The following is a 23,801-nucleotide window of genomic DNA, read 5'->3' as shown; positions in this document are numbered from 1 at the left end:
TGCCTGCAGCCACTTAAACCTCCCACTTCTTCTCCCATATCATGGGGAACATCTTAAAGTCAAGTCCACTCAACGGTCACTCCCTCTCTCAAACCTTTCCTGATCTCTACCCCTACCAGACAGAAGTGACCAAGCTCTCCCTTATACCGAGCTCATGCCCCATCACGGCACTGTATCACACTTGCTGCTCAGTTGACAGTTGTATTAGACTTTAAGTTTCCTCATATGCAGGGATCATGTCATATTTGACATTGTATCCTCAGTACTTCGCAACATGCCTGGCATAACATGACCCCAAGCATAAATTTAGGGAAAGGAGGTCTGAGGGTGTTGTCTTTCGTTTTTACTTTCTATCCTCTGAATTATTTGGTATTTTTTAACACAAACATAAATTTTATATCAAAAAATTGAAAACTAGAAAATAAGTGAATGTGTATCATTTATTTTTATTAATTCTAAAGAAAACATTAAAATTTTCTAGTCATAGCTGTGCCCCAATATTAAGTTGAATCTGAATCTTCTGCATTGCCAAAAAATTCCCAGAGTAGTTGTTGCTGTTATTTTTAACAGCAAAATGATATCAGATCTGTTTTTCTAACAGATAATTAGACTTCTAGAGCGACATTCCTCTAAATACTTGCATTATCACCAGATGGAAACAAAATATTAGACACATAGGGTAAGATAACTATTTTCAGGTGTTTGCCTCTAAGATCCTTCTTTGTAACCCCTATTCCTGCTGTTTGCATTTCCATTCTTACAAAAAGGTTGCCAGATGTTTCAGCTGGTGCTTTATCCTGCCCCACCCCCCTCTCCACCCTCAACCTCAGCAGAACTTATTTGTACACCCTGTTCCTGATCATGCGGATCGCTAAGCCTTGTGAGAGCTCCCAGCTCTAGTCAAAGGTGAAAATGAAGTTGTACACAAGCCACTTGAAACCACAGCTGACTCTTCACAGGATTTGTTGGAGGAAAACATACCATGTCCTATTACACATATCTGGTGGCTACAGAAACTGACATCCCAAAGTTATCACTTTGCTTCCCATCAAGGAGGCTGGAAATCCCCAGGACCGCCTCACAACTTAATAGATAGTTTAGTAAAAATTAATAAGTAAATAAAAATGTAAAAAGCAGCCCCATTAGTGGGTCTCAGGTCGAGGGTCATTCAACGAATAGAAAGTGAATGGAAAAGTTTAGTAAGAAAAGGGAAGAAAACCTGAAATTTTTTGATAAAGGAGGAAAGGAAGAGAACAGTGAAAAAGTGAGTGTCCAGATTTTAAAAGGTGAAGAATATCTGGATATGGTCAAAAAGTTAGGACATATGAAAATACAGGCACTACGTGAATCTCTTTCTGATGCAGACCCACACAAAAATTTTAAACAGATCGCTTTAAGAACTCTCAAGGAATGAAATATTGAAAAGGAACTCAACATTTTTGATGTGTCTGCAACGTACCAAGGACTTTTTTTACCTAGTTATCAACCTTAGTACTTATAGCCACCTGATAAGAAGGTTCTGTTACTTCTATTTAACATTAGTTCAAGTTAATATGAGTTAATATGTATAAGTGCTTAGAATAATATCAGACACATAGTAAGCACTGTATACATGGTTACCATCATTAACATTTTATAAATGAAGAAGCTGAAGCCACAGGATACTTAAGTAACTTGTCCAATATCACACAGTTAGTAAGTGACACCCCTGGTATTAGAACCTAGTCCTGTCTCTACTACAGTTTGATGTCTTTTTACTAGAACTTAACTCACCTTTCTGCCTTAGATTGGCTGAGTTTCCTAGGAAATAAAATCCTTCTTTATGTGTGTGAATGGTCTCTTCTATGGACATAGCCATAATATATATTATTACATAGTAATAATATATATTATGGCTATGTCAAAGGGTGAATTATTTGAAATAGAAGCATAAGATGTAACTAAAATTAAATACTTTCATAATTTAATCCAATCATCTCAATAATATTCTAGGAGTCAACAGAACAAAAGGGAATGGGATGGGATGTAATTGCATCTGGGGCCACTATTTACATCAACAAGTCAGGATTTCAAAGGTGAATGACCTTGAAAGGCATTTGATTTAATCCCCTGTCACTTCATAGATGATAAAGCAAACACTTAATGTTGGCATGACTCTCACAAGACCTCACAACTTCAAGATGCAGAACTATTATAACAAAATATCAGGGTTGGTGTGTCTGCTTGGAAAACCCCCTCTAAAGCCATGAGTTCAAAACTTGCAAAAAGGTAGCCTTTACAAATCTAAATTTCCGGATCAGATCACAGCTGGTAAATAAAACAGCATTGGATCTGGCCTTCATGGGAACGCAGGAAGGGGAAGGGACATTGCTCTCATTGTAGATACAGTCTCACGTCTCTGTGCTGAAACTGCTTGGTGAAAGCAACACACCCTCAACTGCAAACCACTCTGCCAGAGACAGAATCTTAGAAAAACATCTACGCATATACGTTTCATTTTTCACACGTTCATATATGTGGCAGGCAAGTTGTAGAAAGTGCTCCGTTACACGTTATTGTAAATCATGAAAACATTTTCTCTCTTTCCTCCACTGTGTGCATTCCTAGGAGAGGTGGCTCATCTTGTGCATTTCTCAAGGGTCTGGCCAATTTGGACTACGGGAGACAGGGTACCTGTGTGGCCAGGCTCTGGCCGCTGGGTTGCAGTAGAGGCTCGAGAGTGCAGGCTCATCATGGTGTCCCCATCAGCGTCCAGCATGTCCCTCGTGCTGCTGTACTTGGCCTGCATCCGGATTTCTGCAGCGGTGACCGTGAGCTGTGATGGTTGGATTTCCCCAAGTGAGACAGCTCAGAAACCGAGGCACTGAATGGCATTCCTAAGGTTCTTCTGTCTGAGCAAGTAGCAGAGGAAGCCTCCAACCCCAGTTCCTGTCTGGAGAGGCCCGGCCCCTCTCCTGTGAACTTGGACTCTGATTGCCAAATTGGTCAGGGGGAGGGGAAGTAGCATGTGTTTTCTATTTGGGCGGTCTCTGAACAATTACGGAAGGGGTTGCCCTTGTCAGCTCTCTTTTGCTTACTTGTTAGTACTTCCTGTGTAACTGCAGTGTAAAAGATGGCAAGAGTTTACAATTGCCGAAGATTCCTTCAGACTCTGCAGAGCAATAATCCCAGTCAGAGGGACCTCACCCGGTTCTCACCCATCACACACTCACTGTGTCACTCAGAGTAAGTTTAACCTCTCTGTGCGTTTGTGAAAAGAGAAAAGGCTATAGGACAAGCCTTTTCCTTTCCCCAAGGGCATAGTGTAAAGCATCATATACACGGAATGGCAGCCTAAGAGAGTCCTTTGGGGTATATCTAATTGATACTACTCTTTCATTTTACAAAAAGGGAGATTGAAGTCCAGCTAGATGAAGTGACTGCTCTGAAGGCACATAGCTGGTGAGGGACAGAATTCGCTTTAAAAATGCTCTCTTGTAGTCAATTCAATGATCTTTCTTCGTACAGCATGTGGACTCAATTTAACATTTTGTATACAACACATCTGGTACACAATGATCATGAACAATCACATATATTACTGGAAGTAGGACTTTTAGGATTTTTACTACCTATGACTGGAAAACCAGGTAACAATTTTTTGCCTAAATTTCCTAAGCAGAGAGGGAAATCAGAAGATTGCTTTAGATAATATCCAAAAATTTTTCCCAAATAAATACAGTAGAATTACATTATTCTACCAATGCTTTTCTGTATTTGGGGAGATAGCTTGGTTAAATCAAACATACTAAACACAAACGAATGTGGAAGATGCTTGGGCTGGAGCAACCAGGCCCTAGGAGGGATGGCTCAGGAAGCATATATTGTGAATTCACTGTGTCTCAACCTGTGCATTGTTCATCAGATCATTTTAAATTAAACAAATCTAAAGAGACCTTCCTCCTGCATAATGCCCTATAAAAAGTAGGATATCAAAAGTTATTTGGTTATTTGCATTGGATTGATGTATTAGAAAATGTTACAGGAGAGAAGGCAGTAAAAAATTGCAAGGGATGGGGCTTCCCTGGTGGCGCAGTGGTTGAGAGTCCGCCTGCCGATGCAGGGGACACGGGTTCGTGCCCCGGTCCGGGAAGATCCCACATGCTGCGGAGCGGCTGGGCCCGTGAGCCATGGCCGCTGAGCCTGCGCGTCCGGAGCCTGTGCTCCGCAACGGGAGAGGCCACAGCAGTGAGAGGCCCATATACTGCAAAAAAAAAAAAAAAAAAAAAAAAAAAAAATTGCAAGGGAGAGAAGTAAGTGAAGCACATATGAACATGAAGTAAGGAAATAGGATATTAGAAATGGTCACAGCTGAGGTGTTATAATTTAGGAGGTGCTGATATTATGATTCTAATGAAATAGCGCTTAGAATCATTTCTCAAACTTTATTCAAGTAGATTCTTGATAATTTTTACCAACCCACATTAACATTTTTATACTTGTCCTTAAATATTTTTTTCAACCATGACAAAAATATTTTTTGGATACCTACTGTATTGCAGGTACTATTCTCAGATTCTGAGATCCATCAGTGGAAAACAAAACTCTCTGTACTTTTAGTGCCTACATTGTATGGAAGAAGGCAGATGATATACAAGAAAGATAATAAGTAACTAAATAGTAGAACAGATGATACTGTGATAAGAGTTATGGACATATACAGAGGGTGAGGGAGGTTAAGAATGTACAGAAAGGTGGGCCGGTAATTTTAAATAAGGTAGTCAGAGTCAGCCTCATTAACACGTGATACTTGGGCAAAGATTTGAAAGGTAAAAGAGTAGGTCCTGCAGGTATCTAGGGTAAGAATAGTTCAGGTAAAGGGACGGGGAAGCTCAAAGGCCCTGAGATGCAAGCATGCCAGCTGTGGCTGAGAAACAACACAGAAACCATCATCCTGAATGGAATGAGTCATGAGGAGAAGAGCAGCTCAGCTCGAAGGAGTAAATGACCAGCAATTAATTGTCCTGGTGAGTAGTTGTCCTGGTGAGTTGTAAAGGTCTTTTGGTTTTTGTTTTGATTTATTTATTTTTTTTTACTCAGATATGTGGGAAGTCAAGGAGAGTTTTAGTAGAGAGCTGGCATGGTTTGTTTTCAATTTAATGCAATCAGTCTGCTACATTTGAAAATGGACTATAGAAAGACAAGTGTAGATGCTGGGAGACTTCTTTGAAAAGTATTGCAATAACTCAGGCAAGAGGAGATGGTGGCCCTTGAATAGGTGTTTCCTCTGGCATGATCATTACTCATCTTGAATTTGCCCTTTAGACAAAATGTCAGCTAGTAGCTATTTTCCCTTTTCTGTCTCTTGGAAAAGTGTGGATGTTTTCTCTTCATTCCCATGCACGTTCCCACTTTGGCTGCGGTATACACGTGTATTGACAAGTGAGGTATGGTATGCCTCGGACAGCCTAGAGCATTCTGACTTTACACCACCACTTTTGTTAAAGTCGTGCTTTTATCTTTACGTTATAGGTTATTGTTGCCTCACCTGTCTGGTCTAGATAAGTGCAGCTGGACATTCAGCATACAGAATTATTTCCTTGATTATCAAGATTTCTTCAAATCATCCACTCCATTCGGAGGATACAGGAGACCCAATTAAACCAAAAACAAAATTAAAATGCATGGCATCGCTTCAAAATCCTGCTTTATACCTTAATTTAACTCTCAACCTGAATTATCTTTGCCCTTCCACATTTCTTTTCAGATAGTGACAACACAAGTTAGTGTCTTAAAAGACAATAGTCAACCTCACCAAACATTTCTATCTTCTTTTTTTAGATTTTTAAATATTTAAGATCCAACATTTATTCTTCAATACAAAACTACCTATTATACTACCTCCTCCCCAGGGCCAGATTCATCATCATTTCTGGAGAGAGGGCAAATAGAGATCATGTTAATTATACATGGCACATAATTTAAAGGCCAAAGCTTCTTTAATTAGCATTTTTTATTAAAATGAAATTTGCATAACATTAACCATTTTAAAGTGAAAAATGCAGTGAACGTGATGCAATTTCTGTTCACATATTAATGAATACAAGAAGGCTGTAAATACCTCTCCAGTAATATGGAAATCCCCATTGGAAATATAAACAGCACCAATGGGAAAATTTAAAAGAAAATAAGAAAGAGACAAATCCTCATAGGAGGGAACTTAGTTATGTTCCAATAATATCTTTTAACAGTAATTAATTCCTGAGGAATTGCTGAAAACTGCAAAACAGTAATCATAAAAAGTAATAAAACATATTTTGCATTACAACATGTTAATACCTCTGTCAATAGGACAGGTTACTTTTTTATATTCATTGTCAGATCTTTTTTTGATTGATAGTATTTAAAAAGGAGAAAGCTTTCTTATAACAGCAGATTCCCTACAATTTCGCATTTTACAAGATTCTCTTAGTCAGAGATATGGCAGACATATTCTCTCGGCTATTTGAGAAAAAAAGAGACGGAACTGGATGATTTTTTTATGATGCTTTTGGTCATAAACATGTTGTTTTCTACCTTCCTTACTATCTTACATATTTCTCTCTGCTCCTCCACAGCGACACCCCCACCGTTATGTTGACAGCTTCTTCTCACAAATACTGTATGAAGGCACACTACAAAGTTGGTCGTAAATGACTGACACATGAATCCATACACAACTGTGAGATGAGTCTTGTTTGGTAACTGTTCTTCTGATTTGAAACCTGTTAAAATAAAATACAATAAGGTAATTGTATAGAACAAACATAAGGAATGTTGTCCACTGTCTCCACAATGCTGAAATAAATTGGTAAGGATACTGGTGAAAAGAGTTTCTGAAGTGTACGTATCATTGAAAAAGGAAACTTGAATTTAGATTCTATTTGTTTCCAGTGGTAACAAAATAACCTTCATTACTAAGGCATAAAAATGACTCAAAAAATTTTAAGAAATACTACTAGTTGCATAAAATTAAATAAAACTGACGAAAAAGAAAAACTATTTAACATTCTATAGACAGTTCTTTACTTCTCTTTTAACCTTTTACCTAGAAGTATATTTATCAAATGAAGCAACAGTTTAGCGAAAATATTATTAGGTATGTTTAGTGAGTAGACCAAGTTGAAGCGTTCTTGCTAAAAGTTATTTAGAACTAAGTGAAGAATCATTGATATCAAAGCCATTTAAAGGCAGTTCAAACAACCCTATATTTTTAATGCATCCTGAAGTTTGCTTTGTATTGCAATATAATGAGAGACGATTATGAGAATTACCATGGGTTAATAGAAGCACGCTCTGTTCTGTTTGCTCTTTAGTCTCCTAAAAGAGCAGTGTTAATTATTCAGTCAAGCTCAAAGGGCATCACTGAGCCTCAGTATAAAAGCTATGGTCTGGTACTTTTCATCCTATACATCTATCTCTTCTTTGCCCTGGAGTTGGAGGATTGAGAGAATTCTTCTATTGAAATAACTAGACTAAGGACATGAAACAACTTTGATCCAGCCTCAGGGAGAATTCTGACCAGTGATCTTCTCCAAAAAATTTTCTTGACCTCTAAGAGATTTTGGAGTATGTACAGAGCCAGATTAAATTACTGTCACCAATGAGTAATTACATATCAAAATGTTAATTTGGACCTACTCTTATGACTTTAGAGAGTCCACTATTCATTTTTTAAAACAGAAAAGAAAACACAAGACAAAGGGCTATAGAAAAGTAGGAGATATATTTTGTCAAGATTCTTTGTTAATAAATTCACTGTGCTTTGGCTAGTGGAAGTGAAATAGTTAAGTGGTATTAAAATCAAAATGTGATAATACTCAGTTTGTACTATTCATACCCGATGGTGCTTGTCAGAAGCAAATGAAAAGCTTCTCTGTAAACTTCAAATTAATTCTATAAACATTTAAGAGATAATGTTAAGTGCATTATCAAAAAAAATCAGATATATCGATATGAATAAAAATTAGAAGAAAAATAGTAGAAACAGATACAAATGAGTATATGACACTGGTATTATCAAGCACAAATGTTAAAACAACTATACAGTGTATTCTAGGAGTTAAAACACAATACTGAGAATGTTAGAAGAAAGCTAGGAATTATAAATAGCAACTGGGTAGATTTGAGAACTTGTAAAACTGAAAAATTCATCAAACAAAATTAAAAGCTTAACTGAGGCTTTCAATGGCAATTTAGCTACAGATGAGGAAAAATAAGTGCTGCAAGATAGGTGAGAAATAAATACATAGGTTACAGGAAAAAAAAGGATAAAAATATAGGAAAAAGCAAATGAGACATATAGGATATTGTGAATGGGTCTGTAATACATTTAACTGGAATTCCAGAAGAAGGCAATAAAGTCAGGAAGGAAACAACATCTGAAGCATGTGGCTGAAAACTTCTCAAAGCTGAAAAAAGACATCAGATTTAAAACATATATTACCTTCAAATAGCTGACTTTTCAAAAACAACAATAAAAATAGAATACATTATAGTAATATCTCTGAATGCTTGAAAGAAAAGAGAGTATAAATTTCTAATTTTATGCTCAATATTTTTTAGAAAAGTTGAAATAAAGACAGTTTTAGACAAGCACAGAAAATCTGACCTTAAAATTTCAACTCTAAAGGAAATATTAAAGAGTATTCTTCATATTTAAGGAAATGATTCAAAATGGAAGGTAGGAGAGGCAGAGAGGATTAAGAAGCAATGAAAACCATAAATATGTGGGAAAATCTAATAAACTGACTGCATAAATCTATATTGTTTTCTAGGGCTATACTTTTATTGAATCCAAGATGCCATCAACCATTGATGTACCATTTATTTAATTCTGTGAAATAAATGCATTCGAGATGGGCATTTAACAGAAAACCCTGCAGAAGCTGGAAAACAAAGGACTATTTTGGTGCAGGAGTAAATGAAAAATAAAACTGCCAAACAAAAAAGAGTAACAATGAAAAGTGCATTTCTCAATCTTGCCACCAGGGGGAAGGCGGGAGGAAAAAATTATACCCCCACAAGCTGCTACTCATACAATTTTTCCGTCTGAACCTATAACAGTACACACACACACACACACACACACACACACACACACACACACACACGACCCCTAGTGGAGTGTTTAATTTAAGTAGCCTCAGGTCTGTGGTGTTCCTCTTTGACTGGCAGAAACAAATGCTATGCTTTGACAGAGCTCAATTTTAGTGCAGGATGACAATGATTATAAAAGACCAGCAGTGGTAAGACATATGCCAATTTTAGAGATACTAAAATGTGGGAAAATATGGGCCAGAGTTAAAATACACAAAAATAATAGCATGTGAATTGGGGAGGGAGTATACAGAGTAAAGAAATACTCTAATATTTTATATTGCCCAGGAAAAGCATGAAAAGGCCAATTAATATTAGACTTTGATGAGTGAAGACTGTATGTTGAAATCTCTAGCGTAACTGCTAAAATTAGTTAAAAAGTAAATTCTAAATTAACATAAGAAAAGGTGGAACAATAAAAAAATAAGTTCAAAAAAGAGGAAAGAAAGAAAAGAAAAAGTACATTGAAGGATCCTGAGCCTGCAAGATATAACCATTCTAAACTATATGTGCCTAATAATTTGGCTTCAACACATCAACAAAAATGTTTACAGAGTTGTGAGTAGAATTACAGTGGAAGATTTTATTATAATTCTCTCAGTATGGGAAGACGAAGCAAATAAAAACCAGAGAACTGAGAAATCCCTGGCGGTCCAGTGGTTAGGACTCAGGATTTCCACTGCTGAGGGCCTGGGTTCAATCCCTGGTCAGGGAGCTAAGATCCTGCGAGCTGTGCTGCATGGTGTGGCCAAAGAAACAAACAAACAAAACCAAAAACCAGAGAACTGCAATCACACTGAGTATGTTCTCTGACCACAATGGAACTAAACTAAAACCTAAAACAGAAGGATAACTGTAAACACACAGATAGTTCTAAATTAAGAAATACATTTCGAAGTAACTCATTGGCCAAAGAACAACTCACAATGAAAATCAGAAAGTATTTTGAACTGAATGAAAATGAAAATACACTAAAATTATAGCCTTAAATGTACATACTTGAGGAAAAAAAAGGATGAACTTCATGAGTCCACACAAGAAGTTAGAGAAAAAGTAGCAAATTTGGGGCTTCCCTGGTGGCGCAGTGGTTGGGAGTCCGCCTGCTGATGCGGGGGACACGGGTTCGTGCCCCGGTCCGGGAGGATCCCATATGCTGTGGAGCTGCTGAGCCTGCGCTTCCGGAGCCTGTGCTCCGCAACGGGAGAGGCCGCAGGGGTGGGAGGCCCGCGTACCGCAAAAAAAAAAAAAAAAAAAAAATGTAGCAAATTCAACACAAAGAAATTGAATGGAAGGAAATGATAAAGGTGAAAACCAAAATTAATGGGAAAAAAAGAGAGAGAAAAAGACACAGAGGGAGAAAGAATCAACACAGCCACAAGTTCTTTCTTTGAAAACTACACCCAATGAGACTGATTAAAAAACTAAAAAAGAAAAGAAAGAAGAAAGCACACACACACACCAATAATAGAAATGGAAAAGGGGAAGATAATTTCATATTCTGCAGATATTAAAGAGAAAATGAACGACAACTGCAGTGAGGAAGACTTCAACACTTTGTGAGAGTTAATTTCATGTGTCAACTTTACTAGCCACAGCCAGATCAAACATTATTTTCAAGTGTGTCATTTGAATCAGTGAACTAGATTCACTCCCCAACGTGGGCGGGCATCACCCAATCCACTGAAGGCCTAAATAGAACAAAAAGGCAGAAGCAGAAATTTGTTCCTTTCTTCCTGCCTGACTGTGTGAGTGGCGACATCTCATCTCATCTCACCCTCTCCTGCTCTGGCACTGGGTTTTACACCATTGGCTCCCCTGGTTTTAAGCCCTTCGTACTTGGACTGAAGCTCATACACTACATGATTTCCTGGGTATCCAACTTGCAGACGGCAGATTGTCGGATTTCTCAGTCTTTATAATCATGTGTGAGCTTATTCCTCATAATAAGTCTCCGTATGTAAATTCTTCTTCATTGTGTGTATCTTAGTGCGTACACATACAATGAGGAAAAATTTATAATCGTGCAAATGTTCATATGTCTAAAAGAGCTTTATAAAATGTGAAATGTGGGCTTCCCTGGTGGTGCAGTGGTTGAGAGTCCGCCTGCCGATGCAGGGGACACGGGTTTGTGCCCGGGAAGATCCCACATGCCACGGAGCGGCTGGGCCCGTGAGCCATGGCCGCTGAGCCTGCGCGTCCGGAGCCTGTGCTCCGCAACGGAAGAGGCCACAACAGTGAGAGGCCCGCGTACCGCAAAAAAAAAAAAAAAAAAAAAAAAAGTGAAATGTGGTTGCTTTTAAAATTAATAATAATAGCATGTATCACACATTTACTATGTGCAAGATGCTGTGCTAAGTGATTTTACTTTTATCTCAAAATCCTAAGAGGTACGTACTATTTTATTCTCATTTACAGGTGCAGAAAGAGGGGTGCTGTTAGATTAAGGAACTCATCCAGTTTCACACAATGAGTGGGCCAATCATTGACTCAAGCTGAGAACTGACTTCAAAGCATTGCTCTTAAGCACAGTTTTACACTGAGTCACAGTGATTGCACCTTCCTGGGCAGCCTCACATGCCCTCCTAGTAAGAAAGCTGAGGGAGCACTTGTGTTAACAGCTCGAGATGGCCATTCAGCTCTTTGCAACTCTTCAGTCTTCCTCTACCCTCTTGTTTTCTTTTTTCCTCCTGGCTCACTCTTTCTCTCTCCCCATCACTATGTATCTTTTTCTCTCTCTTTCTTATTATGGCCAACAGATCAGATTCTTAACTGCCTGACATGCTCTCACCTCTCTGAGGAAGAGTATGAAGCTTTGTCTCTCCAGATACTTACAAGTTAGACAACAACATTGAACCATCGTCCCAGAGCCATGGTTCTTCAGTCTGACGGCGAGAAAGCCCTATCCAAAATGAATGGTCAAGTTGGGAAGACACTTGCCTAGATATAAATTCCTGTAAGGAAACATAAATACAAATACAAGTCAAGGAGAGAGAGAGTGTGATAGACAGATGATAGAGATAAAAAGAAGATACAGAAACAGACTCTTGGAGATTTTGAGAAACAGAGATTGAGTCACCTTGGTGGAGGATGTACACATATACTGGCGTCAACTCAGACAGAAGTGCCAATTCTTGAATGCCATTGAGTGTCTCAAAAGTCGTATCTCATTTCTTCAGAGTCGTATTGTTTAATTTTCCAATAAAGAATGCATCCTTAATGTCAACATTGCACTGCTTGCATTCAACCTACCTGACAAAATCCAAGGGCGACAGAATATCCTAGGCAATGTCCATGGATGACAGGCCACTATCTTCTCCACAATTTTAACAGAAAATATAAATTTACATGACCTTTGTCAAGAAATGCTTCTCAGAGTGAGATGACAATTTTAAAGTCGTTTAGTCCCACTGCATGAGTTATGCATAAGTAATCTGGGGGTTAAAGATCATATGTGAATCGTTGACAAATATAGCACAACATAGCGGCAATTACGGGAAGGTCTAAAAGTCAGACAGACTTCCAGTCCTATGCTCTTTTTTTAATCATACATCTACTTCCATTCCTTTTTATGTGAACTATAACTGTTGGGTAAGACAGAATAGAAAAAAAATTGAGAGTAGTGAAAGTAAGTATAGAAGTTATAGATTGTTTAGATTTGTAGTATAGAATGTTTCCTGACTATTAACCCCTTCTCATGGCTCATCTGAGTTCTATCCTACATTCAAGATGCATCGTAAGTTGCACAGTTTCTGTAAAGTGTTTACGTCAGTGGGGATCTCCCTGAATTTCTATGGCACTTGTGGCCGGTACGAGATATTTTACTTTAAATACCTGAGTTGTTTCTATTTTCTTACAAATTATTTGAGCACTGCTAAAACAAGCCTACTTTTTAAACCTCTTTGCCTTTCCTAGTATATTGCAAGGAGTAAATGATTTATAAATATATATTATCATAGCTGCTGTTTCTCTTGATAATTATGATAACAAGGGGAAGATTTTTCTATTTCACTCCACCACACTTACAACCTGAAATCCAAGCCCACAGAAATGAGTAGTGGCCTGACTATTATAGTCAACGTGCAGTTGTGCTTAAAGGGTTTATTTCAAAGTAAACTGTGTTCATATTTTAATTAATTAATTACAGAGAGAAGCATATATTATGCACTTTACTCACTTAATATATGCTATTATTATAATCATGGAGGATATATAAAATGACTTTCTTTTAGGGAAAAATCATCATTACCTGGAACCTACCTCTATTTTTCTGTTCAATATAGACCACAGATAATTATAACTGAAATCTACACTTACCAACTCGTTTAAGCTGTCTATCTTCAGGAGATTAGAGCCCAGTTGCAAGCACCGTCTTTTACTTGTATCCCAGGAATCTAATGATGTGCTAAATAGATAACAGCTATTCTGATGTGTGATCCAGTTAGGGGGACAAGAGCTAGAAAGAACTCCTGGAAATAAAAGATAAATACAATGAGATTCATACTATACCAATTCCCTCTTTCAGTGCAAGTACCATTCATCCTAAGGACACTTGATAAATAATCAATGAATTACCATTAATAGATTTCATTTTCAATTCAAACTATATGGATACAACCTTACAGAAGAGGCTACATTAAAACCCCTTATTCATTTACAATTAAAAAATGAGTTGAGTGGCTATAAACAGTGTTTTAGACAGTGAACCCTCCTTTCCTTCTTGACTTGTCTTCTATTCCTTCAAAGTCAGACCAGAACTCCTTTTCTCCATGATAACTAATAAATGAATTCAAAATCAATCACTGAGATATACAGTAATTTCATGTTAACTTATTTTACAAGTGTGAGATCCATTTCAGAATGCAATTTTCCAAATAAGAAAAGTATAAGAGCAATCGTTCACATTATAGAGTAATGTGATACAAATAGTGAGGAGGTATGTGTCCAGAGATGGAAAATTGAAGACAAAATGTTGTCATAGTCAATAATTATGCAATTAGAAATTGAAGTTTTGTGTATATAAAATTGTAATTAAATAAATGAACTTGCAGGATTAAAGAAAAACAAATTTAACCAGAGTTTTCAGAAACATATCTATTAGGTTTATTTCTTTTGTAAACGTTTAATTCTTAGCAACACTTTCCCTTCTTTCCTTTTTCTGTCCGTTTTTCTTTTCTGATGTCCTATTTCCTATTTTAACTATATCATTTTAAAATGTCAATTCCCTAAGGGATGAGAACACTTTTTGTTCCTTCACATCAAATTATACAATCTCCTATAAGCCTAAATACATATCCTGTGATAAATTAGTTACTGATTTAAAAAAAACCCAACTAAGTTGGAGATTCAGCTAAGTTCATAAGGTATTTATGATATCACTTTATATATGACAGGGGACGTATTTTACTGAGACAATACTGCTGTGGGCTTTCCTTGGATGCACAATCACCGCACATAAAAGTACTTTCTTCACCCGTTGCTCCAAACCTTAGCACCAATAATTAACCCTTCTGAATTAAGGACTTTATTAATCTTTTAATTCTGCCTTGCCTGTGGTCGTGAGAGCCTTGGTAGGAGCCACATTGTCTTCTAAAGATGGTTGACTGTGGTTCTCTTTATTTCTTGATTGAAAGCTGTTATCCTTCAACAGGTTGTTCCCTGAACTGGGTCTCCAGATAGCTTCATATACCAACAACAATAGTAATTACAGAAGAAAAAGTCATTTTGCTATGTTTGGGAATTAAAATCCCCAAAACCATATTTTTGTTGAAATGTAAAGGGATACATACTTGATTAGTGATAGATAATACATTGCTGATGGAGAGGTAAAGTTAGATGATAGATAGATAGATAGATAGATAGAATAGATGATAGATGAAATATACAGAAAAAAGAAATAACTTCCATGAAGAGGGTTTAATACAAAAGAGAAAAATGAAGCAAATGGAATACAGTCGTATTCAAATACGACTGTATTTGAATGATTTGAAAAAGTAATAAATCTTTTTTTATTGAATGATTAAATTTTCAAATCATGAATGATTTGAAAAAGTAATAAATCTTCTATCTTTCTTCTATTATTTAAAAATGAGAGTTCCTTGAGAACCTGCCTGGTGCCTATAACATAGAATGTACTCAATAAACACTTGTCTATTTAAGAAATCTTTCATATAGCCTCTTTGAAGGTACAATAATACTTTATTCAATTTTGAATGCATGAGCAATAAAATCTATGGAAATTTATTCATCTGTCACAAAATAACTAGTTAGTATTTGATAAGTGCCTCAGGTATTTCCTGATATTATCCAAAGGAGTTTAGAGTAAAGATCAGGTATAAAATAATTTCCTTAAATCATGAGACATAAAAATTAGCTTATAGTCTCTTTAGAGGATTTATTTCGTTAGGAAGATAAACACCAATTGTACTTCCTTTTTACCTCCTCTGGTTTGCTTTCATTAATTTATCCTAGGAATTCCATAGCTTTGAAACCAGCTATTCAAGGAGAGCATGCAGTTAAGAGTATGAGTTTTTAGGACAGATCACCCAAATTTCTAATCATGATCCTACCAATAACTAGTTTATGACCCTAGAAATAAAATGAGAACTAATAGCGCCAATTCAATAGGGTCAATATACAGATTCAATTAGATTATGTTACGCTCTTAAAAGAGTGCCTGGAACAGTATAAATGCTTATTAAATGTCTGTTGTTAATCTCTCCCACCAATACTCACCCATGGTACACAGGACCACAGTTATCACCAGCATTACCAAGCATAAAATTCCCAAAGTCACAGCAATGGGACGCCAACGAGGGGATGCAGCACAAAATCCTGAGGCGCCATAGGGAACAGAAATTGAATAAAGAAATTGGATGATGGATCGCAGAGCACTTTATTTCTACAGTTCATCAAAATCTGATATCCAGATAAGCTAGTCATCTAGGATTAGTCTGAATTTTTCTCCACCTTTAGCATACCTCTTCAGGTTCTGAAACTTGATATCTATGCACTCCTAATTTCAGCTCCACATTGATATCTATAGTTCTTTTTTTTTTTTTTTTTTTTTTTTTTGATGTCTATAGTTCTTGACACTACCAGGATTCAAGAAATCCTACCTATTCTTAGAAGAGATAGCTTAATGTAGCAGAAATAATGCTGGTTACTAAGGGTAATCTTCCCCTTTCACTTACTTCTTGCACGTCCTTGGGCAAATTACTTCCTCTGTTTTTCCATTTCTCTTTGTGAAAAATTAGGTTAATAATACCTCAAAGGATTATTGTGGGCATTAAGTTAACATATGTAAAAGTACCTAGTTTAGGGACTACTAACACATTATAGGTAACACAATTTGTCCACGCACATCTATAAACACACACATGTCTCCCTACCTCTTGCATCATCTAGTTTTTCCACTCTTCCCCATCAGGTTGCCCAAGAAAAGAATTGCATAAGTGACAAGAGGAAAATGATTGTGCAATGGGAATGAACAGAAAGCAGAAGAGAGTAAATTCTGCCGTCAAAACCTGTGAATAATCTCTTGATAACGGGAAACTCGCTTTATATTAATATCACCACTTAAAAACTGAGAATAAGCAATAAAAGCATTTCAGAGAATTGTCAGATAGGGGAACCATAGAGGAGATTAAATTGCTCATTCAGTGAAGAGAGAAATCTTTTAATGCCCTTCCCCAGATTTCACCTCTTTTACGTTATGTCTAAGACTCGTGTCCTGATAATGGGATCTTTTTGGCTAATACATATATATTTCTTCACGGGCATAAAAAGAACTCCCTTTTATTTAAAAAAAAAAATTCCAAATCAATCTCATTACCACACACACACACACACACACACATACACACACACAAACAGGCTCAGGATTCTAAACCCTATGACTTCTGACTTCCCTTTGGCCTTTTCCATAAAATCACAAGTTGTTTTTTCCATCTTTTCATTCTTATCTCCAATATCCTGATGTTGTTCATTTACACTTCTGTGTTTCTTTGACCTCCATTCTGCAATTTACTCTTTTCTGTCAAATAAACAAGTCACTCCTATTGAAATTCTTTCAGCTTTGCATTTCATCACACTTATTACCAACTTATTTTTGAAGTGTCTGTCCCTATAGAACAGAGAAATTGTGAGTATTTTCTATCATCATAATAATTAACTTAAACATAGTTGACCCTTGAACGACACAGGGATTAGGGGCACCGCCTCTCCCCAAAGTCAAAAATCTCCATATAACTTAGAGTTGGCCCTCTGTATCTCAGTTCTTCCATATCCACAGTTTGGAATCCATGGATTCAACCAACAGCAGATCGTGTAGTACTGTAGTGTTTACTTTTGAAAAACAACCATGTATAAGTGGACCTGTGCCGTTCAAACCCCCGTGTTGTTCAAGGGTCAGCTGTACTGATGATTAGTCCCTGAATGGTTACCAAAAGTCTTAGTGCCCGTTCAAATTATCTTCAGTGACTTCTGAAAACCTTTTACAATATATTAATAAAAGCCCGACAAATCGCAAGTCTCTCCAATTTTTTCCACTTCCAGTTTTAGTTGATGAGAATGTAAATGTTGAAGTCAGAAAGAAAAATATATACCTTTCTCTGAGACCACAGGTTTCCTGATGATATTGCAAGAGCTGAAGTCTAATTGAGTATATCCGTCTTCATCCAAATTTTCTATGGAATGGTGTTCCATTGTTCTATTGAGTTCCTGAGTTGCCTCAGCATACGAGAGCTCTTTCTTCTCTTCTCCGAAGACAACTGCCTGTGGGCAAAAGAGGACCTATGAGTCAAGTCAAGTGGGGGAGGCATTTACTAGGCTTTAACAAGTTGAGCTTAAGCAGTCCAACCAGATACCCAAAAGCAGGAAATGAAATATGTGCAGTGGTAATTTCCCATTGGTACCTTTAGATCCTGTTTCTGAGACTGATGAATCTTAAGAAAATTATAAGGTAGCACAATAGATAGATCTTTGTTTCAGATCAAACATAAGAAAAATGAAACCATTAATGTCTTATGCCGCTTTCATTATTCTCACAACCGAACTGGACATCGTTAATTGACTTGGCCTATGTAAACTTAAAACAATTTTGGTCCCTTGAGTTCACCAATACTTTGTTACAACTGTTCATTCATTCATGTACTGCTCTTTCAGTAAACATGTATCAAATGCCCATCTTTTCGATTGACAGGAGGTGGGGATAAAAGGATAAATGATACCTGTGAAGAAGCTTATGGAGTAAAGGAGGAAACCCACAGATAGGTTCATGAAGGACACCATAAGGAGGTACATTGTTGTAACAACAGAGAGAGGAAACAAATCTCTTTGGGGCTTGTCAGAGATTTATAATACAAAGTAGAAAATTATTTATTCAACGATGACTATGAGCTAAGTACTACCTATGGCATGTGTTTTCTTATACAATCTCAGTTTTCCAAGAAGTCTATGAGATAGGCGCTATTAGTCCTATTTTCTTTCTTAAGTATAGTTGATTTACAATGTTGTGTTAGTTTCTGGTGTACAGCGAAGTGATTCAGATATATATTTTTCATATTCTTTTCTTTATGGTTTATTACAAGATATTGAATACAGTTCCCTGTGCTAGACTGTAGGACCCTGTTGTTTAGTCCTATTTTCAAATGACAAAACTGAGACAGAAATTTTACTCCCTTGCTCAGTTTTAAGAAACAAATAAAAATAATGAAGCAAGGAATCAAACCGAAGTCCACTCTTACTGCAAAACTCATGATCTTTTCTGTTATGCTACCCTGCCCCCTTCACCATTCTGTATACTTATATTGCAAGTAACAGCTTATGGAGAATTCTGGAACTGAAATACTATGTTAAATGCTTAATGTTTCCTCTTTGCCAATTTCCACAGTAATACCCAAGTTAATGAGATATGGAAAAACATTTATCGTTGCTAGAAACTAGAGAGGTACCCATCTGTTCACAAGACTTCAAAGCAAGCAGAATGGAAGAGACTACTGGCTGTTGTCAAAGATAAAACCAGACACTCATTAAATGTAAATTGATACAGTCTCTATGGAGAACAGTATGGAGGTTCCTTAAAAAACTGAAAAGAGAACTACCATATCACCCAGCAATGCCACTACTGGGCATATACCCTGAGAAAAACATGATTCAAAAAGAGTCATGTACCACAATGTTCACTGCAGCACTATTTACAATGGCCAGGACATGGAAGCAACCTAAATGTCCATTGACAGATGAATGGATAAAGAAGATGTGGCACATATACAATGGAATATTACCCAGCCATAAAAAGAAATGAAATTGAGTTATTTGTAGTGAGGTGGATGGACCTAGAGTCTGTCCTACAGAGTGAAATAAGTCAGAAAGAGAAAAAAAAATACTGTATGCTAACACATATATATGGAATCTAAGAAAAAAAAATGGTCATGAAGAACCTAGGGGCAGGACAGGAATAAAGACGCAGATGTAGAGAATGGACTTGAGGACATGGGGAGGGGGAAGGGTAAGCTGGGACGAAGTGAGAGAGTGGCATGGACATATATACACTACCAAAGGTAAAATAGCTAGCTAGTGGGAAGCAGCTGCATAGCACAGGGAGATCAGCTCGGTGCGTTGTGACCACCTAAAGGGGTGGGATAGGGAGGGTGGGAGGGAGATTCAAGAGGGAGGGGATATGGGGATATATGTATATGTATAGCTGATTCACTTTGTTATACAGTAGCAACTAACACAGCATTGTAAAGCAACTATACTCCAATAAAGATGTTAAAAAAAAAAAGTTGGTGAGGACAGATTTCCTTCAGTAATACGATTATAACAGAGAGGAGGGCCCAGTGTAAACTGAACTCAACTTCCCCAAAACAAAAGACTAGCGACTTTTTAAAGGCTGGGCTGTGCTAAGGGAAAGGCACTGAGTGGTCTTAGGAGGGTTAATCCATGTGACTAGACCATGCGGATTTGTTCATTGGTGCTTCTCCGGAAGAAAAACAGCTTCTTCATCCTTTGGACAGGAGACAGTGTTGCGTATTGCAGCAAGGTTGTGCCCCACTGAAGCTAGGGCCCTACCCTCCCATGGGGACTGGGAGAGGGCAGGTTATCTCCCTAACTAATTCCCTGTTTGCTTTCAGAGATGGCTCTCAGGACCCTGAGGAAAGTTTTAGGTGGTAGCTTTACACCTCAAAGGGCAGAGAGAGGATTTTATTTTTTTTAATTTAATTTTACTTTTTTGTGTATGTGTGTGTTTTTTTTAACATCTTTATTGGAGTATAATTGCTTTACAATGTTGTGTTACTTTCTGCTTTATAACAAAGTGAATTAGCTATACATATACATATATCCCCATATCCCCTCCCTCTTGTGTCTCCCTCCTTCCCACCCTCCCTATCCCACCCCTCTGGGTGGTCCCAAAGCACTGAGCTGATCTCCCCGTACGATGCAGCTGCTTCCCACTAGCTATCGGTTTTACATTTGGTAGTGTATATATGTCCATGCCACTCTCTCACGAACAAACAGTAAATTCTCCTGGCAGCAATGAACTTTCTCAGGCAGGCATTTTAAAGGGATCTGGGATCATTCCAGGACACAGCCTTAAACTACTAGAAGCCATGTTAGAGTTTGTCAAATGTCTTAGTGCAAAGGTTTGGATGGAGTTGTTCTGTTCCAAGAGTTCTACAGTTCTCATTGATACATATCGACATGGAAGAGAGGTCAATGAAAAAAAATAAAATTCACTGTCTTACCTAGCCTGCCACAAAAGTTTTACTAACTTTTCACAGACACAAAATAGTGGTGTGGATCTAATCTCAACCTCCATCAGACATTCAGTTCGCTAATGCAGCCCTTGGGAAAGCAGGAGAGCTGGAAAGAAAGGGATTTTTTTCTCAGAGTGAATAAATTGGCTTAAGGAAGAAAGGTCAGTCAACTAAGTAGAACTAGAGAACAGGAATGAGGGCAGCACCTTCTAGGCAGTAATAAAAAGCTTTTTACTATTGATTCAGACCCCCCACGCACAATGGGAGAATCTTTATGTAATAACTTTTATTTTCTTTGACTGCAGTCCTCTGTTTAATCACAATCCTACAAAAACAACTGACTCTCTAAGTTGTCAAAGAAAATTTTCAGTGAATGTAAACTTTAGCCTTCTCTTTTGTCCAGGACTAAAACAATTAAACAGTGATTACACAAATCAATGACAAACTAGGAAAAATAATCCCTCAGCATTTTAAAAGGCAGGAGGGGGAATTCCCTGGTGGTCCAGTGGTTAGGACTCAACAACACTTTCACTGCAGGAGCTGGGTTCGATCCCTGGTCAGAGAACTAAGATCCAGCTAGCAAGACTTGAGGTGCAGCAAAGTAAAAAAAAAAAAAAAAAAAAAAAAAAGATGGCAGGAGGGAGTGGGGAAAGACAGTTTGCATATTCTGAGAAAAATACCCCTGGTTAAACTGTAATGTAAGAAACAGGTGAAAAACAAACCAATCTAACCAACCAAACAACAAACAAAACCCAGCAAATAACAAGTAACTAATTCACATTCTCAGCGAGATTTAATGAAAATTGCATTTATACAGCAAGTTTTTTCTTCAAAGAAAAATGAGAAATCTGAGAAAAGTTCTTAGAAGTGAAAACATGTTTTATAAACTAAAAATACAATAAATTGAATCAAGAGTTAGATTGAATATTGCACCAATAAAACTACTTAAAGAACTGCATTCAGTACCGCTGAATTAGCCTGGTCATGCTCTCATTTCTACATATGTTAAACTGTTGTTAACGGTAGTAATCTAGTTACTCTATCCCTCCCCACTACCCTTCCCTGTTAGTAACCATAAGTTCATTCTCTGTTTCTGTTTTGTAAATAAGTTCATTTACACCATTTTTTTTAGATTCCACATATAAGCGATGTCATATGATATTTGTCTTTTTCTGTCTGACTTATTTCACTTAGTATGATAATTTCCAGGTCCATCCATGTTGCTGCAAATGGCATTATTTCATTTTTTTAGTGGCTGAATAATATTCCATTATATATATATATATACATATATATATATACCACATCTTCTTTATCCATTCATCTGTTGATGGACATTTATGTTGTTTCCATGTCTTGGCTATTGTAAAGAGTGCTGCAATGAACATTGGGGTACATGTATCCTTTCGAAACATGTTTTTCTCTGAATAAATGCCCAGGAGTGGGATTTCTGGATCATATAATAGCTCTATTTTTAGTTTTTTTAAGGAACCTCCATCCAGTTCTCTATAGTGTCTGTACCAATTTACATTCCCACCAACAGTGCAAGAGGGTTCCCTTTTCTCCACACCCTCTGCAGCATTTATTGTTTGTAGATCTTTTGATGATGGTCATTCTGACTGCTGTGAGGCGATATCTCGTATTTTGATTTGCATTTCTCTAATAATTAGTGATGTTGAGCATTTTTCATGTGCCTCTTGGCCTTCTGTATGTCTTCTTTGGAGAAATATTTAGGTCTTCTGCCCCTTTTTTTGATTGGGTTGTTTGTTTTTTGTGTATTGAGCTGCAAGAGCTGTTTGTAATAATTTTGGGAATTAATCCCTTGTTGGCTGCATCATTTGCAAATATTTCCTGTGGGGTGTCTTCTCATTTTGTTTGTGGTTTCCTTTGCAGTGCAGAAGCTTTTCAGTTTAATCAGGTCCCATTTGTTTATTTTTGTTATTTCCATTACTCTGGGAGATGGATAGAAAAAGATATTGCTGCGCTTTATGTCAGTGTGTTCTGCCTATGTTTTCCTCTAAGTTTTATATAGCAAAATGATTTGGATACATAGATATATGTATATACACGTGTGTGTGTCTATATTCGTTTTCTTTTTATTCTTTTCCATTATAGTTTATTACAAGATATTGAATATAGTTCCTGTGCTATATAGTAAATCCTTGCTGTTTATCTATTGTTTATCCATTTTATATATGGTAGTGTGCATCTGTTAATCTCATACTACCAATTTGTCCCTCCCAACCCCTGCCCCTTTGGTAACCATAAGTTTTTCTACTCACAGACATTTTCTATGTCTGTGAGTCTATTTCTGTTTTGTAAATAAGTTAATTTGTACTATTTTTTAGATTCCACATATGAGTTATATCATATAATATCCTTTTTGATCACACAAACACACCAAGTTGTTCCTGTCTCAGGAATTTTGCACATATGCTTTGGCTAATACGCTTTGCCTTGAGAACTTTGCGTGGTGGGGTTTTTCTTGATAATTAGTTCTTAGTTCAAATATCACTCTTTCTGGTAGGCCTTCCCTGATCATTCAGTCTGACGTAGAATATGACCACAGCACCTCTCCATCACACTGAATCACATCAGACAGCTTTTCTTTTTTTCTTTGAAGTACTTCACGCTATTGGAATACATCTCATCTGTTTGTAGTTAGACTCGCCATGTCTCCATGTTTGTAAGCCCCAGGAGTTAGGAACCTTGCTTGTTCATTCCTTGCTCATTCACACATATATCCCAAGAACCTAGACTAGTTTCTGATTCATTGCAGGTTATCAGTAAATATAGGTATAAAAGATTAGGAGAAGTAAGCAAAAGTACTTTAAAAATAATAATACACGTACAAAATATATATAAGTGCCTACCTATATTAGAGCCAAAATTACCTAATGCTATTGTCTGGTTCAGCTTATAAACTCC

The 23,801-nt window shown here is 37.0% G+C and overlaps 2 protein-coding genes across 12 annotated transcripts in view; both read right to left on the bottom strand.

Moving 5' to 3' along the window:
- Positions 1-2,978, bottom strand: part of CLEC1A (C-type lectin domain family 1 member A) — a 29,226-nt gene extending 26,248 nt beyond the window's left edge. For 5 of the 7 annotated variants that reach the window (XR_012324526.1, XR_012324527.1, XR_012324529.1 and 2 more), the window contains exon 1: positions 2,674-2,978. Coding sequence is in view for 3 of the 7 variants with exons in the window: in XM_073789050.1 (XP_073645151.1) it covers positions 2,674-2,788 (115 nt within the window). In the remaining 4 variants the exon portion in view is untranslated. The remainder of the gene's footprint in view (positions 1-2,673) is intronic. The other 2 variants (XM_073789051.1, XM_019926049.3) reach the window with 2 other exon arrangements.
- A 2,996-nt stretch (positions 2,979-5,974) lies between these two features.
- Positions 5,975-17,910, bottom strand: CLEC7A (C-type lectin domain containing 7A). Of its 5 annotated transcripts, XM_004330853.4 has the most exons (6): positions 17,721-17,899; positions 15,850-15,948; positions 14,665-14,793; positions 13,432-13,583; positions 11,950-12,068; positions 5,975-6,743 (listed from the first exon to the last, which is right to left on the bottom strand). In XM_004330853.4, the coding sequence occupies exons 1-6, from the start codon at positions 17,818-17,820 to the stop codon at positions 6,611-6,613; spliced, it is 732 nt and encodes a 243-aa protein (XP_004330901.1). In that variant the 5' UTR covers positions 17,821-17,899; the 3' UTR covers positions 5,975-6,610. The 5 variants fall into 5 exon arrangements, with proteins under 5 accessions (XP_004330901.1, XP_019781612.1, XP_004330902.1 ...); XM_019926053.3 differs by lacking the exon at positions 11,950-12,068 and having other exon boundaries at positions 17,721-17,910; XM_004330854.4 differs by lacking the exon at positions 14,665-14,793 and having other exon boundaries at positions 17,721-17,897.
- Positions 17,911-23,801: the final 5,891 nt, after the last annotated feature.

This window comes from Tursiops truncatus, chromosome 11 (genome assembly GCF_011762595.2).
Source record: "Tursiops truncatus isolate mTurTru1 chromosome 11, mTurTru1.mat.Y, whole genome shotgun sequence".
NCBI lineage: Eukaryota > Metazoa > Chordata > Mammalia > Artiodactyla > Delphinidae > Tursiops > Tursiops truncatus.
Note: the sequence above shows the minus strand (reverse complement) of the source record. Positions and strands in the feature narration are given on the sequence as shown.

Excerpts from the sequence above, each read along its gene's own strand:
- CLEC7A (XM_004330853.4), bottom strand. The coding sequence starts at position 17,820 with ATGGAACACCATTCCATAGAAAATTTGGATGAAGACGGATATACTCAA. Across the intron at positions 14,794-15,849 it reads TGTGGTCCTGTGTACCATGG|CTATCTGGAGACCCAGTTCA; the intron begins GTGAGTATTGGT and ends TGGTATATGAAG. Across the intron at positions 12,069-13,431 it reads TAGACAGCTTAAACGAGTTG|GAATTTATATCTAGGCAAGT; the intron begins GTAAGTGTAGAT and ends GTTTCCTTACAG.